This window comes from Rattus rattus, chromosome 9 (assembly GCF_011064425.1).
Source record: "Rattus rattus isolate New Zealand chromosome 9, Rrattus_CSIRO_v1, whole genome shotgun sequence".
In the NCBI taxonomy this organism is placed as follows: Eukaryota; Metazoa; Chordata; class Mammalia; order Rodentia; family Muridae; genus Rattus; species Rattus rattus.
Window position 1 is genome coordinate 4,549,794 of NC_046162.1, and position 15,835 is coordinate 4,565,628.

At 50.4% G+C, this 15,835-nt stretch overlaps 1 protein-coding gene across 1 annotated transcript; it reads left to right on the forward strand.

Annotated features, from left to right (window-relative positions):
- Positions 1-260: 260 nt before the first annotated feature.
- LOC116909448 (NADH dehydrogenase [ubiquinone] 1 subunit C1, mitochondrial) lies at positions 261-795 on the forward strand. Its single transcript, XM_032913026.1, has one exon. It carries the CDS (start codon positions 275-277, stop codon positions 503-505), a length of 231 nt encoding a protein of 76 aa, XP_032768917.1. The 5' UTR covers positions 261-274; the 3' UTR covers positions 506-795.
- Positions 796-15,835: the final 15,040 nt, after the last annotated feature.

A 15,835-nucleotide genomic window follows, 5' to 3' on the forward strand; every position in this document is an offset into this window, starting at 1 on the left:
GGTTTATTAGGCTTACATTTCTCCATCACTCTCATCACTGAAGGAAATCAGAGCAGGGCCTCAAGCACAGCAAAAGCCTGGGGGCAGGAGCTGGTGGTGCAGAGGCCATGGAGGGATGCTGCTCACTGACTTGCTCCTCATAGCTTGCTCAGCCTGATTCGTTATAGAGCCCAGGAGCACCTGCCCATGGGTGATACCGCCCACCATGAGCTGGGTCCTCCCGAGTCAATCACTAGTTAAGAAAATACCCTTCTGGAGGAGCCTGAAGTGCAACATGGCGCCGCCCGTAGTACTGCGCTCGTTTTCGCGGCTGCTGGCCCCCGCCAGGCTGCCGAGCTGCTCTTCAACACGGTCAAAGTTCTATGTCCGGGAGCCAGTCAATGCCAAACCTAACTGGGTGAAAGTTGGGCTGACCTTGGGCACCTCGGTTTTCATGTGGATTTATCTCATCCACCAACACAACGAAGATGTTTTGGAGTATAAAAGAAGAAATGGACTGGAATAAACTTTGGAGATACTACAGTCTGCTTCCTGTGAAGATCTTTGTCATTCCTCTGATCTATCCAGAGATGTGGAGACGAGAAAAAATTTACATGTGAATATGTCCTAGTCAAATCAATGTGTATATTTTGCATTGTTAAAGAAATAAAAAAGGGGTTGGGGATTTAGCTCAGTGGTAGAGCGCTTGCCTAGCAAGCGCAAGGCCCTGGGTTCAGTCCCCAGCTCCGAAAAAAAGAAAAAAGAAAAAAGGAAAAAAAAAAAATAAAAATACTTGTGCTCTTCAAAAAAAAAAAAGAAAAAGAAAGAAAATACCCTTCTGGCTTGACTACAGACCAAGTCTACTTAGGAATTTTCTCAACTGAGGCTCCTTTCTCTCCAGTGGCTCTAGCTTGTGTCATAATAGCTTATCGACATAACTAGCCAGTACAGTATAGGGAAGGGAAGGGACTTTCAGAATAGGACTTCGTTTGCCCAAGAATTAAGGCCAACAGTTGACAACTGGGGTTTCGTGAAGCTAAAAAGCTTCTATGCCACTGAATCCAGCTATCAGTCCAGTGAAGAGGAAGTCCACAGACTGGAGGAGAATCTCTGCCAGCTACATCTGTCATAGGATTAATATCCAGACTATATAAAGAACTCAAAAGCAGCAAAAATAAATAAAATAAAAACGACCCATTCCAAAAAGTTGGCCAGGGATCTGAACAGAGTTCTCAAAAGAAAAAATAAATATGGCCAAGAAATATCTCAAAAATGTTCATTGTCCCTAGCAATTAGGAAAATGCAAGTCAAAACAACTTTTCGATTTTGTATTGCCCCAGTCCGAATGGCAAAGGTTCGCCAAACAACCCATGGCACAGGCTGGAGGGGATTCAGGGAAAGGGAATCCTCACCCGGCGGTTGGAAGTCAGTGTGGAGAACTCTCACACAGCCAAAAGTAAATCTTCCACACGGCCTAGCCATACCACTTCTTTAAATGTGCCCAAAGGACTCGGCATCCTGCTCCCCGGACAACTGCTCAGCCGTGTCCGTGTGTGCTCTATTCACAATAGCCGGGAAGTGGGAACATGAATGACCTTCCACCAATGAATGGATAGCAAAGATGTGGTTCATACGAACTATGGGATACTATTCAGCTGTGAAGAAAAGTGGCGTCATGGGGTTTGCAGGTAAATGGAGGGAACTCGGAAAGACCATATTGAGTGAGATAGTCCAGACCTGGAAAGACAGATGTCGAATGCTTTCTCTCATCTGAAGTCCCTAACTCCAAATCTTCAGATGGGGTAACTTCAGAGTGGAGGATGGGGATAGCAAGGGAGAAGTGAAAGGGGAAATGGGAAAATGGGGGGTACTCTTTGTAAGGAGGGAGGGGAAGATAATAAAGATGTCTGAAAAAGTCATGAGGAATCATACTACTATCTACAAAAAAAAACACTTGTAATACATGTAACTTGGTATATAAATATACATATCACCAGCTAGGTTGGCAATGCTCCCCACTCCCAAAAGCCATAGACTACTTAACAAACACCCCAACACCAGGCATGAGAAGCCCTCTCTTGAGTTGTCGGTCAGTACTGTCCATGAGACACAATAGGCTATTGAGTACTGTTGCCCTTGGTTACCACCTCCAGGAAGTTGAAGCTAGGTCCCTATAGTTGAAGATGACATACACTTCAGAAACAAGGTCCACAGGCCCCTGAGCTGGAGCTGACCTGAATGCCCGTTCCTGAAGACTAGCTTCATGGCTCCCTCAAGCCAAGCACCTGAAGGCATCAAGTAAAATTCCAAAGGAGGGAAGGAACCAGCAATCCCACCCAGCTGTGACACCTGTGACCCAGGGCAACAACCGTCATGGCATGATACCAGAAGGGTGCAGTAGTGGCAACAGTATCTTGACTGTAACCAGGTGCAGTAGTGGCAACAGTATCTTGGCTGTAACCAGGTGCAGTAGTGGCAACAGTATCTTGGCTGTAACCAACAATTCTCTCACTGAACTTAAACCAGCTCAACAAGAGGGGAGCCATGCCGGGTCCTGGAACCCTAACGGACTATCCAGGGCTAGTGAAGTCAAGAGTCTTGGAGGAGAACCTACGACCACCACTTCCCTAAACCATCATAATCCCTAACCACATTCTAAATATCTATCCTTTTAATAACATATAACTGTAGCATTTCGCCCTCATCAAGGATCTTCACTTTGTAACAGTCAGAGACCGTTACAAGAAAAAAAAAAAAAAAGAACACAACCAGTCAAAATGCAGTTCTGGAAGCCCAGTCACAATTGCTCCATCTCCAAGGCAACTTCTGTAGGGAAGACTCAGGGACCATTGCAGAGAAATGTGTGGGAAGATAAAGGCTGGAGGAACACGAGTTCATTCCTAGAAGTGTCAGAAACTACAGCCATGAAGTCTCACTGGCGTGGCTGCCTAAGCATGTTCTGAACAAGGACAGAGTCAGCAGACATGCTAACACGGAAGGAGTAAGCTCATGAGACCTCGGCCCTAGACAAAGAACTCCAGGCACTAAGGAATGCCCGGAGTGGGAGAAACTGTCTTCCCCTGGGAAGAGAGCCCCAGCTGGCTATCCACTACCAAATAGTCAGCCCCAAAAACGTATACATACCAGGAGCACTATATGGATTGAGCAGATTGTATTTAAATGTGTAGAATTATATATACATGGATATCATAAATGTATGTATGAACATGTGGCTATATACATACACATATATACATATATACATATATGTGCACACACACACACACACACACACACACACACATATATATGAAGAAAAAAGGCCATGAATTTGAGAGCCAGAGATGGAGTATATGAAGAGGGTTGAAGGGAGAGAGATGGAAAAATGTAATTATAATCTCAGAAAATGAAAGCAATTATTAAATACAAATTTTAAAGTATGATGAAACTGGAAGAAAGAAAAGAAGTGTAGAGTTAGCATTCAGGAGGAGTGGTAGATGGGCAGAGAGCTGAAGCCCAGTGCTCTACGGGAGGAAAACAATGGGTAATGTTTAAAAAAAGAAAGAAAGAAAAGAAAAAACGAATAAACCCATCCCCAAGGAACAGCAGCTGTGCCCAGCAGCACCTGGAGGCCAGGGCCAGCCCGGCTGCAGAAGCGTTCATTGTCTGTCTCCGCCGGCAGGACTGATGTAGGCAGGTGCAAGGTATGACGTCACTCCCCTAATTCGTGTCTCTAGAACTAGGCTCCGCAGAAAGAAACTAAAACCCGAACCAAAATCCCTTCATCAAAACAGAAATGTATTTCTATCTTGGGTAAAAGTCTGGCAACACCAGGCTGCCCCACAGAGCTCTCAAAGGCAGCCAGCTGCGTCTCTTCCCCCCACCCCCACCCCCATCGCTGCCTGATGTAACATGGGTGCTGCTCTGGCTCCAAACATCACATCCACATCCCAGGAAGCAGGATGGAAGATGTAAGATGAGGCAAGGAAGTGACAAGGTGCTCAGGAGTTGTCATTTAGAATGTGTCCCCAGAGCTACATCACACCTGCTGTACTCTCACAGCTCAGAGCAGAGGTCACAGCCAGGCAGTTTCCACCGCAGCCAGCCATGAGCCAGCCATGAGCCAGCCATGAGGAAGAGGATTTCTGATACTGATTCGTATTCAATACTGGCTTGTCAAAACTTAAAACATGAGCTAAAATGAATAGCACCAGCGGCCAACAAGGTTGAGGGTGATTCTTCCAATGGTGTTAATCAGAAGCGCACAACCAGGGCAGGAGGAAGAGGAGGTCCCGGAGCCCTAGGGCGGAGCCGCTGGTGTTTGTAGCTGTCTCTCACCACAGGGCCCTGTCACCGCAGGACAACAGTGCTGCAGGACAGATGGACCCCAGAGCAGAAGTCTTCGTGAGATGTTCACACTCAGATCGCTGTTTGAAACTCTCAAAGGCCTCATTGGTCTTGCCTGGGACACGCGCTCCCTGTTGCAGTCTCGAGGCTGATACTCTGACTGGCCAGGTTAAGCCACAAACTAGAGACCACACCCACACAAATCTCGGAGTCTGAGATCCCCCCAAATAAAGATCCAGACAGAGCTGCCCTGGAAGAAAGGCCCAACGGGCCACAGACATCTGAAGGACAGAGAGCAGGAGCCAGCCTCATACACAGTCTCTGGATCTAGGCTCCAGGGCAAGCCCAACTCCCTCTTCCTTACCGTGATGGCCGCCTAGCCCTTGGAAGGTGGACAGCTGTGTCTGTCCAAGGGACACTCAAAGGTACCACGCCCACACCAAGCCCCTGAGGGCCAGGGTCTAGCGCGCATGCGCAGTCATCATTCCAGCAAGCCCCTGTCGCGTTACCTCCTGAAGTGGAGAATTTGGAGCCAGCCTTTCCCACACCTTGTGAATTTGTTCATGACCTGTCGAGAGTTCATCCCACTGAGCCTTGGGGACACAAGTCTGCTATATTGCCCCTTCCCTGGAAAAGAATAAACTGAGCAAAGCCGTAGGAGGGATTAGGTGCCAAGGGCTGCTTGATGGCGGAGCAACAACCTCGGCCTTGAGTTCCCTGAGGCTCGCATTTGTGGCAGAGCAAATGAAGATGAAAGATGTAAACAGTCATATGTCTGACAGCGAATGCTGCGTCCCGCAGCAGATCAGGACAGCGAGTCGAGTGCTGCACCCCACCGCAGGTCAGGACAGCAGGTGCTGTATCCTAGGCCCAGGCTCAAGTCAAGCCCGCCCTTTTGTAGAGAACTTCCTAGACTCCCAAACCTAGCTTTAAGGAAGAGAAGGGGGCGGGGGGGGGCGGAGTCTCCAGCTACCTAACCCGGACCCAGGACAGAGCAGAGAGCTAGAGTACTGGAGCCACACAAATCTGCAATCCCAGAACTCTTGAAGCTGAGGCAGGGGGATCAAGAGCTAGAAATCACCTTGGGCTATGCAGTAAAACCGGGTCTCAAAACCCAAAAGGAAGCAAGGAGTATAGGGGTGTGGGTGTGAGAGAGTGAGAGAGTCAGAGAGTCAGAGAGTCAGAGAGTCAGAGAGTCAGAGAGTGAGAGAGCTGCCTTTTGCAACTAGCCAGCCTAGCAAGCTCAGAGCATCTCCAAAAGGTGAGCGGAAACCAGACCCAAAACAGTGTCCCACAACACTGGCATCTGGTGCCCTATTACACAGGGACCCCAAGGTAAAGGAAACAATACCCCAAACTCAGCATCCCCCAAACTCAGCATCTCCCCATCCAAGATTGGCTTGTATTTCAAGGGCATTGAGAGCCAAACGTAAGAACAGAGGAGAATCTACAAAGTTTGGAGAGAGATTGGAGCCCCTTATATACACGATGTGGTCAGAAGAGGCACGAGGAGGTTTTAACTATTATCTAGAACTCAAAAGCGTTGTGAGCACGTGTATGTGAACATACATACATATGTTAGAAAGTTATAAGAAACAAAAGTCAAAACAATCTACCCACCAACCTGGAGATAATACAGCAAAATTAAGGGGCAATGCCCGTCGGGAGACCTGTATGTACACGGCACTCTGAAAGGAACGAGCTAATAAAAATTATTTCAATGGGGACTACAGCAAGTTCTGGCAATTATATCAAATGACGTTGGTTGCCAGTGGCACCCATCCAGTCTAAACTGGTTTATGCCAAGAAGGGGAAACTCCTGGCTTGTTCCACCGAGACGGTCATAGATGCCAGCTTCAGATAGAGTTGGACCTGGACTCAGACAGTACCATGAAAACTCAGTTGCCTCTCTTCTGTGGCGGGGCTCTGGGTCCTTCTGTGCCAGCCTCCTTCCGGGATGCCACGTGGCATCCCAGGAGACTGACTGCAGGCATACGGCCTCCTTTCTGCTGGCACTCGCAGGGGGAAAAAAGATTTTCCTCCCGAGGTTCTCACTGACCTCATTTGTGTCACGGTCACTGTGGCCAGGATTAGGCAGGGGTGAGGGGCATCTGATAGGAGGATCTGGAACTCAGAAGGCCTGGGCTGGAAACAACACTGGAGCCCTTGTATGAAGTTGGAGTTGGGGTGACCCAGCTCCTCCATGACTCACTGTGGGGCTTGGGCAAGTCATCACCCTTAGCGAACCTCAGCTTAGCGTTTGTAATTGGAAATACCACTGGTTATGTGGCAAATGAAGGTTCTTCACAGAGCACTAGTGCAAAGCTATGGCCATTCCTTCTCCGTCCAGTCACGACCTCTTAGTCTATCTTCCTGCCCCACCTGAGGGCTGCCGGGAGCCCCCCTTACCTTTTGCTTTGCACCCCCATTTTTCAGTTCTTTGCACTCAACCGCCGCCCAAAACATTAAGAGGAAGATTCCAGAAATAAGCAATCGCTGAGTCTTAAGCTGCACACATTCCAGGTAGCACGATCAAAGCTCCCACCACGCCCCAGGCCTGAAGCCTGCCTTCTCCCAGCATGCCGTAACTCCATACCCACCCACTCAGGAGTCTCCTCGCTAGTGACTGCCCCAGCACCACAGTGCACAAGCTCAAGTGAGCCTTAAGAATGGCCCACGTCCAGGGTGGAGCTGCTGGTGATGGGGTGTGGCAAAGAGAAGCAAAGGGGTGATCTATACCATAGAATGTGTTCACTGGGCGTTGGGAATGATTCCCCCGACACGAAGGAGAACAATACACACAAAATTCAAGAAGGAGTTAAAGGCAAAAGATCAGAAGGGTTTGTGCTGCGTCCACCAACATTCATCTCCTCCTGCTGTAGGAGCAGGCACACAACAGGAAGCGTGGACACCAGCTGCCAGCCCCAAGGCTGGAACCCAAGGGTCTGTCCCAGCTGCTGCCACCCGACAAAGCCTCCAAGAATCCTCCCTGGCTTGGAACCCAGGAATGAGGCTGGGACTGCCAGGTCAGAGGTCAAAGGACAAAGGGAATCAAAGCTAAGGGAAAGAGCAGAAAAATAGCTGAGTCCAAAGGACTCATGAAAGTCCCAGGAACCAATCTCAGGGGAACTTGGGTGCTGGCAGGGCTGTCCCCAGTGCCCCACCTCCTCCCCAGAGATTGACAAAATACTTGAAATTCAGAAATATAACATCAGGACAAACCCTCCCACTGTTTCCAGAAGGCTCGCAGAACGGCACCAAATGTGGGCCGCTAGCAATGTTGGGACTCTGGGAAGCCCTGGCCCTGTTCTTCCTGCCTTTTTTCCAGGCCTCCCCATGGAGACATGGACGCTTACAGAGAGCACAGGAGGGCTGCTCCCCTCACCCTGGCTGAGGCGCTCAAGCACCTCTTCTCCTTGATTGCAATCTGTAATAATTTCCCTACAGAGCTTCCCACGGGAGCAAAGGCAATGCATGGGAAACTACTTGAAGTTCAAAAGAAACACAACTTAAATGTTAGTTCTGTGGGCTGGAGAGATGGGTCAGCGGTTAAGAGCACTGGCTGCTCTTCCAAAGGACCTGGGTTCAATTCCCAGCACCCACAGGGTGGCTCACCACTCACTGTCTGTAACTCCAAAACACCCTCATGGACATGCACGCAGGCAAAACAACAATGCACGGAAAAGGTAAAAATAAAAAAATCATTTAAAAAATTAAATAAATAAAAATAAAATAAATGTTAGTTCTGTCTGACATGGTTATCATTAGCTTCCAGCAGATGCCAGGGTGGTAACCTGGCTCCAGATGCTAAGGGGCCTCCAGGTTCTAAGCTGTCATCTCTGAGCCCCCCCCCAGGGCTCTCCAGCCTCTGCTGCCTCTCAGTCAGCACATGGGTTCCTCCACACACCCCGCCCAGTTCTCCCCGACCTGCGTGCACACCTCTAGTGACAGGAGAGGCTCCCCAGCGTGGGCATTATTTCCCCTTCACTGCCCTGCATCTGAGAAGAAGCTTCCCTGCCTTGGAGACAAGGCTGTCTTCCATGGTTCATCCTTTGCTTGTCTTCCTTCTAAGACTGAGGAGACCGCATGGATCAGATGAATGCAAACCTCACTAAAGTGTGAATGGCCTGTTCCAGATGCTCTCCCATAACACTCTAAGTTCACAGGTCAGGTCTTGTGGGTAGGGCAGTGTAGGAGGGAGAAACTAAATCAGGTTGGGGAGGCTGGAGGTGGGAAAGCATCCGACAGATTACTTCCGTCTTACCTGCCTCTGGTTAACAGTTGCCAGCCACTCTCCTTAGTCCATGTGGCCCAAACAGGAGTACTGTCCCTCCCTGCGATCCCAGGGTGTGCGGTCAATATGAACCACTGCTCAAGAGTGGACCTGAGACCCAGGTCGTGGGACCTAGGAGAGGTTGCTGTTGAAGCTGGCCAAGACGCCTGCCTGTGACTGAGACTCTCTTTAATCTATGTTCTTCCGAGACAGAATATCTGGTTTACAAGGGAGAGCTCCCGGGAGCTCCCACTGTTAGGTTGGAACTACACAGGAGAAAGCTTTTTTGGAGTCCCAGTGAGGTAAGGACACAAGGCATCTTGCCAAAAGTGGAGGCCAAGCCTGCACCCTGCAGAAAGATGGGACTGTGTGCACAGCTCACAGCTCTCAGGACGGAAGCCAGCTCAGGAGGGCTTTCAGAATGGAGGGGAAACCAGGCAGAGTCAGAGGCCAGGCACTGGGAACAGGATAAGGAAGTGACAGCCCCTCAATGCAGTCTCTGCAGGAACGAACTGGGATTCTGCATGAACTGCATGAACTGCTGGGATTGGTCCCCCCTCAGTCATCACACACACACACACACACACACACACACACCATCTACAGGACTGTCCCAGCCTGGGACTCCCCCTGGGAGGAACACTTGGGGATCTCTGTCCCGCTGTTACTGTCACAGAACGCCTGAATCTGAGTCACTTGCAGAGATGAGATTTATTTCTCCTAATTCTAGAGCAGGGAAGGCCAAGGTGGTGCGGGCCTCGGGCCCTCCCCTCTTACACCATCACGTAGTGCACGCTATCTGGTCGTGAGAAAGTTCTCCCCGGGGAAGCACAGAAGGAGCCACTCCCACAACCACACTATTAACCCATCACTTCTCGTAGACTCCACTTCGTCGCTCTACGCAGCAATTATAGTTCAGCGTACGCTCTGCAGGGAACATCCAACCCGGAGCATAGGGGCAGGCCAGAGTCCACGATCCAAGAACATCCGTGCTGTGACCATCTTCACAGAAACACTGTCCCCTGGGATCGCCAGCTCGGTGACAGCCTCAGCAGACACCAGCGGGACACTGAGCTGGACAGAGGCTGAGCCCAGTCACCTTGGCAGGGCAGGAAATATCAGGGATCCTGAGAAAGCTGAAGCACGCCACAGGGACAGAGCAAAAACACCTGACTCAGACCAAAGACAACGCCTTTGTAAAAATCCTTTAAATACCTTTATATGTGTGTTGTATGCACACATACATGCACGCGTGTATGTGCGTGTGCATGTGTTTTTCAGGAGGCAAGAGATCAATGTTGAGGGTCGTGCTCAGCCTCTCAGTGAACCTGGAGCTTGCCAATCTGGCTAGCCTGGCTTTGCCTGCGAACCCCAGGACCCTCTGTCTCTGCCTCCCTCCCCATTGATGGGATCCCAGCCGTACTCTTGCATCCCAGCCTTTCTCTCCACACGAATGCTGGGATGGAACTCAGCTCATGTCTGAAAGGTGAGCGCTTGACCAACCGAGCCTTCATCCTCCATGTACCACACCTCCCTAGTGTTCAATATCTGTGTGTTCTTATAATTCAATTAGGATATAACGAATCTATAATAATATGTACAAAGAGAGTCTAACCTCTCTTATAGCATGGCGACTATTCAAGATATATGCCCAAGGCATACAGCGTGTATACATGCACTTGTGAGATTACACACACACACACACACACACACACACACACACACACACACACACACACGAAAGTTCACTGGGCTCTTCAATAGTTTTAAGTGATCCTGAAACCAAAATATGCTAATTTGCGAAACCTTGGAATGAGCATGTGCTGTGACCTTTGACCCATCGCATTTCTTTTTGCTGCAATTATTAATTCGTAATAATTATACAAACGAAGGATGCACTCTTGCATCTTCATACAGGCATTGAGAAGTCTGCTCAACTTTCTACATTCTTCCTCTCCTAGTGCTCCCAGCCCAAGCCCTGCTGGCCCCTAATAGTCTCTCTTCCGTATCCAGGACATCTTTCTCTTCAATCTCTTGTTCCCACATTTGTGGTAAGACATTTCCGTCTTGCTCTCCCATGTCTGGCTGTTTGCTCAACACCATGATGCCGAATTCTACCTATTTTCCTGGAATGTCATTTCCTCCTTCTTCATGGATGAGTAAGTTCCACTGTGCATCTACAGTGCGCTCTTCATCTGCCCATCGATGGTTAGATATGCAGGCGGCTTCCGTAGTGCGGCCATCATGGATAGCATCAGAGGCCGCTCTTGAAAGACTCTCAGGTCCAGGCAGCAGCTGACAGGACAGCCCTGACCTTTCCTGAGTGTGACCCCTGTTCAGCAATGCAGTGGGGTTCCCAGGAAACCGAAATGCCCAGTGCATGTGTTTGGGGACCACCCTGGCTGGATTCACACAGGGTTGTCTCTCGGTATCCGTGTGTGGTTTCCAGGAAAGCTGAGGCTACCAAACCCCTAGGATGCTCATGTCCCTTCTACAAAACGGACATAGGCATAGGCGTCTGCATGACTTCCTGTGCACTTTACACCGCTTCTAGATGACTCGCTCACATCAGCTATGGAGACGCCGTCCAGACGGCTGCCAGGCTGTGTTGCGGGAGTGTTGGGAGGAAAGACCAGAAAGGCTGCAAGCACTCCTCACTCCTTCAACTCTGTTGAAGTCGTCGGGCCTGGCAGATGGAGAACGGATTCATCACTCGCACATCACTGCAACAGAATATCGGACAAGAACAAGTCTGGGGGAGAAGGTTGGTCTTGGCTGATGTTTTCAAAGCGCTCAGCCACTGCTCCTGTGCACATGGGTGGGAAGAACATCAGGGCTGATGATCATGGCCACCGGAGCACGTGACTGAAGGAATTCCTTAGCAGTAATGGACAGGAAAGAGTAGAACAGCAACGGGAAGGAGTCAGGGCAAGGAACAGCCCTCTAGAAGCATTCGCACCCAGTGGCTGAGCCTTCCCACCTGGCCTCACCTTCAACAATTCTACCGCCTCTCTGTTTCCTCAAAATTTGAATCCATCAATGGAATGAGCCATTGTCCTCTCTCAATACTCCTCTCAGACACACCCAGGCTAAGAGATAATGGCTAAGCAACCTTGACCGTGAGGGAAACTGCAGCATCTAGACTGTGGTGCCCACACTGGCATCCTTCTAAGCTAGGCAACCAGATCTACTGCCCGTGCAGATGCAACGTGTCCACTGCCCGCCCTGACAGCCTCTGTACGTGGTAGGTGTCTACTCACATTGAGTTCCAAGACAGGTCGATGTGGTAGCTGCCCCTGGTCAGGCCTCCTTGACCTGACCACCCAGTGCCTCCTGTGACAAGATGTGCATATGTGCGTACTCTGACAGAGCTCTCTGTGTTTTCGGAAGGTGCTCTTCCTCCGTACATGCCCTCCTTTCCTCTGCCTCTCCTCCCTGCACCAGGAGGCAGGAAGCCCCTCCCAGATTTGCTCAGGCTGCCCCCCAAGCCCCAAGCACTCTGATTCTAACCTTTCCTGTGATGGTTGCCTGTTTTCTGAAGGTCAGCTCAAGACTCCCCTGTTCTAAAAAGCTTTCCAGGCCTCTTGACCCCACACTGCCTCTGTTCCTGTCCCATGGTGCATGTGGTACACTCCTACCTTAGTGCCATCCAAAATCTATTGGGCAGAGAGGAGGGATGCAAAGATGGCGGTCCCTGATGAACACACTAAGAATCTTATATTTTCTCCACAGGCGTGTAAGCCATGGGGGAGCAGGGGCACACGCAGGGAGCCAGGGAACAGTGAAAGCCCCCTTAGTATCCTCATCAGTGCCACAGACAGGGACCACCCAGTCTTCAGACCTGATACTAGGGCTGTGCAGAGTTCCCAATATGACAAGTGACGGGCTCAAGACACGAAGTCAAGCTGCTGATACTGTGAGGCAGCAGGAGCTGATAAAAAAAAAAAAACAAAAAAACCTCCCTCACACCCCCTTACACCCCCTCACACCCCCTCACACCCCCTCACACCCCCTCACACCCCCTCACACCCCCTCACACTCCCAATAAAGTAAGGAAGTAGTGTGTAGGGGCCGCACGGATCCAGGATGGACAGAAACAGCAAGCGGCCCTGCAGATCGACTGTGTGAGTTTAGCAACTTCTGACGGCTCAGGGTTTGTTCCTTTCCGCACCAGATTCCACCATTCTTCCCGATTGGTCCCTACTTTACCATCCTATTGGTGTGTCCACAGTAAGGCCACCAGGGTTGGTGCCCTATAGATCTGGGCTTCCTCACACAGGGTACATTAGAATTCATCACAGGAGGAAAGAATCACTCACTGTCTTCAGGACATGCTGGACTCAACGGAACCTGAGAACACGCCCACGCGCATGCGTGCACATGCACGCCTCTGCTTCACTGAGCTCCCTGAACTTACCCCCAGAACCTGTTCCTGCCTCAGCCTCTGAAGGCCCGTGATTAGGCTGTGGACAGGAATTCAGTCTCTCTTCAGGCTCCAGCCTCTGGGTAGCTTTTTGCGGCCATCTTATTACCTTTGTGGGCCTGGGCCTGAGCCTGGGCCCAAGCCCCACCCCATCACCCCTCTCACCCCTGACTCCCACCCGCCTCCCCAGGCAACTCCAGAACTCCCACCATCTCGCTGCCTCGCCCTCCTTTCCTATCAGCTCTCCGTGACCACCGCTTTGTTGACTTGCGACTTTCAGTCCTCTCTCAGCAGGGCCCTCGCCCTTCCTCCTGGCCCTGAACGGTACCCACACTTTAAGCTGCTGCGTGTTCACAACTGGCGTCCTTCCCGTAGTTTCCCTCTCACGCCCAGCCAGAGGAGCTGGTCCCTATTCCGCAGCGCCACCTAGTGGTAGCACGAACAAGAGGGCCGTCTTTGCAACTGCCTCTGTCACCCAGGTGAAAGGGGAACTGGACAGCCGCCATCCCTAGCTGTGGCTATGACAAAGTTCTATGGAAGCTTCCTCCCCACCCAGCAGCAGAATGCCCGGGAGCCTGTGGCCTCCCCACAGCCCTGGACTCAGGGAGATGCTAAGAAGGATCCTCCTCTGCTGGGGGCAACAGATATGCAGAAATGTGAATGGAACCTAAATTCTCTTACAACTCCAGGGATGGTGATCTATGAGTGACGGGATTCTCAGTGTACTTCTCTACAGATTCCAACTTTTCCAGCTTCCCTGGGTCCATTAAACACAGATGCACAGCTTGTTAAAAGCCAAGGCCAGCAACTCAAAATGGGAGTTACCTACTTAATCTCCATCCTGTCCTCCATAAATGACCAGTAACTATGACTACCTACCTCACAGCCCTTAAGTGGCAAGATAGCAGCAAGTCACGTCTTGCAGACTTTAGAAGCTTGACACAGTTTGAGGTGACAAAAGATAAAATGGATGGTCGTTCTTCGGGTGACAAATGGACCATACAGTGGTTTGGATGAGAATAGCTCCCATGGGTTTATATATTAGAATACTTGGTTCCCAGCTGGTGGAACTGTTTGGGAAGGATTAGGAGGTGTGGCCTTGTTAGAGGAGGTGTGTCACTGAGGATGGGCTTGGAGGTTTCAAAAGCCCATGCCAGGCCCAGTTAGCTTTCTCTGTTTCATGGTTGGATCTCGGATGTAAATTCTCAACTACAACTCCAGCACCATACATGCCTATCTAACCTCCGTGTTTCCCACCATGATATGTATGGACTCAGCCTCTGAAAGTTGCCTTGGTCATGGTGTCTTATCACAGAAATGGAAAAGAAGCCTGTATATGTGATGGTGGCCCCAAAGGAATACGGTGGGGGGAGCAGACCCTTTGTGGCCATGCCTGTTGGAATAGCCAGTGCAAGTTTGTACTTTGTAGCTCTGCTGGTATAAATAAACCCTGCCCAGCTGCCAGGCTTGCTAAGGACAGCACCTGCGATTGTGGCCCGGGCACACAGTGCTTGGTAAGTGGCTGCCACCGCTCCATCTCTGCTCTTGGCTTCCAGTGCGTTACACCATGCCACGATCTCCAGCAGCCCCAGCCATTTGGATTTACTGCACGCTCCCCAGAGGCATCGAGGGCCTGTGCTTGGTGCCTGAGCCGACAATCTAGGTTTGTGTACATGCATGTTTCCATGGTGATAAAACTGCCTAAGGGCAGATCTCAAAAAACATCCCTGATCATAATGTGTGGCCATATTGAGTTATAAAACGGAAAGATCTGGGGTCGGGAGTGTCGCTCAATCAAGCCTGCTCCTCAGTGCTTGTGAGGTCCTGGCTGCCATCTCTAGCAGGAAGCAAAAACCGTCAGGGTTTCAGGTAGAGCCACTTCAAAGCGCTCAAATCCCTCCTTCCCTCCTTCCCTCCTTCCCTCCTTCAAAGTCCAGGCAGACTTTCTCACAGGAGTCCCTCAGGCTAAGGGACTGATGTAGGTACCGATGCAACCCAGCCAGATCCTCAGCCCATGAGAATATAGCACATGCCCAGGAGGGGGCAGGCCCCATCTGCCAAGACCACACAGTATTTGGTGTGTCTCTCAGGGGAAACACAAAGGTCCCCAAGACACAAAATAACCAAACACCAGGGCATGACCTATCATGAGCACGGATGGAAATCCTGCTCCTTACTGTCAATACCGGCAGAAAAAGCCAGCAGTGGTGGGAAGCAAGGAGGTGGGTCCTCCCTAGACCCTGTCACCCTGTGACCTTCATAAGCACAGTGGCTTGGGTAGCCTCCAGTCCTCCATCTGTCTAACCAAGGCATCCAGACTCCCACGTCCCCAGAGTTGGGTAGCAAGGACTCATGAGTGCCTAGATCATAAAGCTGTTCCGTCCTCCTGTGGTGTAACATCAAGCTCACTTGACAACTCATTTGATTTAGTCATGGTGACACAATGGGTGACAGTGGACAAGAAAGAGAAGGTAGAGAAGGCTTCGTGACACAGCCATTCACTGTGTCTCACTCGATAAGGGCGCCAGGAGCCAGTGCAAAGCCTCTCCTGTTTCTCGGGCTTAAAAAGCAAGAATTTAAAAAGGGAATTAGGGATTGGGGATTTAGCTCAATGGTAGAGCGCTTGCCTAGGAAGCGCAAGGCCCTGGGTTCAGTCCCCAGCTCCGAAAAAAATAAAAAAATAAAAATAAAAATAAAAAGGGAATTAAGCGCTTATAAGAGACAGCATGAAGGAGCCTCCGGATGGCTGAGTCAGACGCTGAGGACCACAGTGGCTGCAGCCAGGACTTACCCAGGGCACCAGGACCAGAATG

Bases quoted from the DNA above. Each gene is read 5' to 3' on its own strand.
- LOC116909448 (XM_032913026.1), top strand. From the start codon at position 275: ATGGCGCCGCCCGTAGTACTGCGCTCGTTTTCGCGGCTGCTGGCCCCC.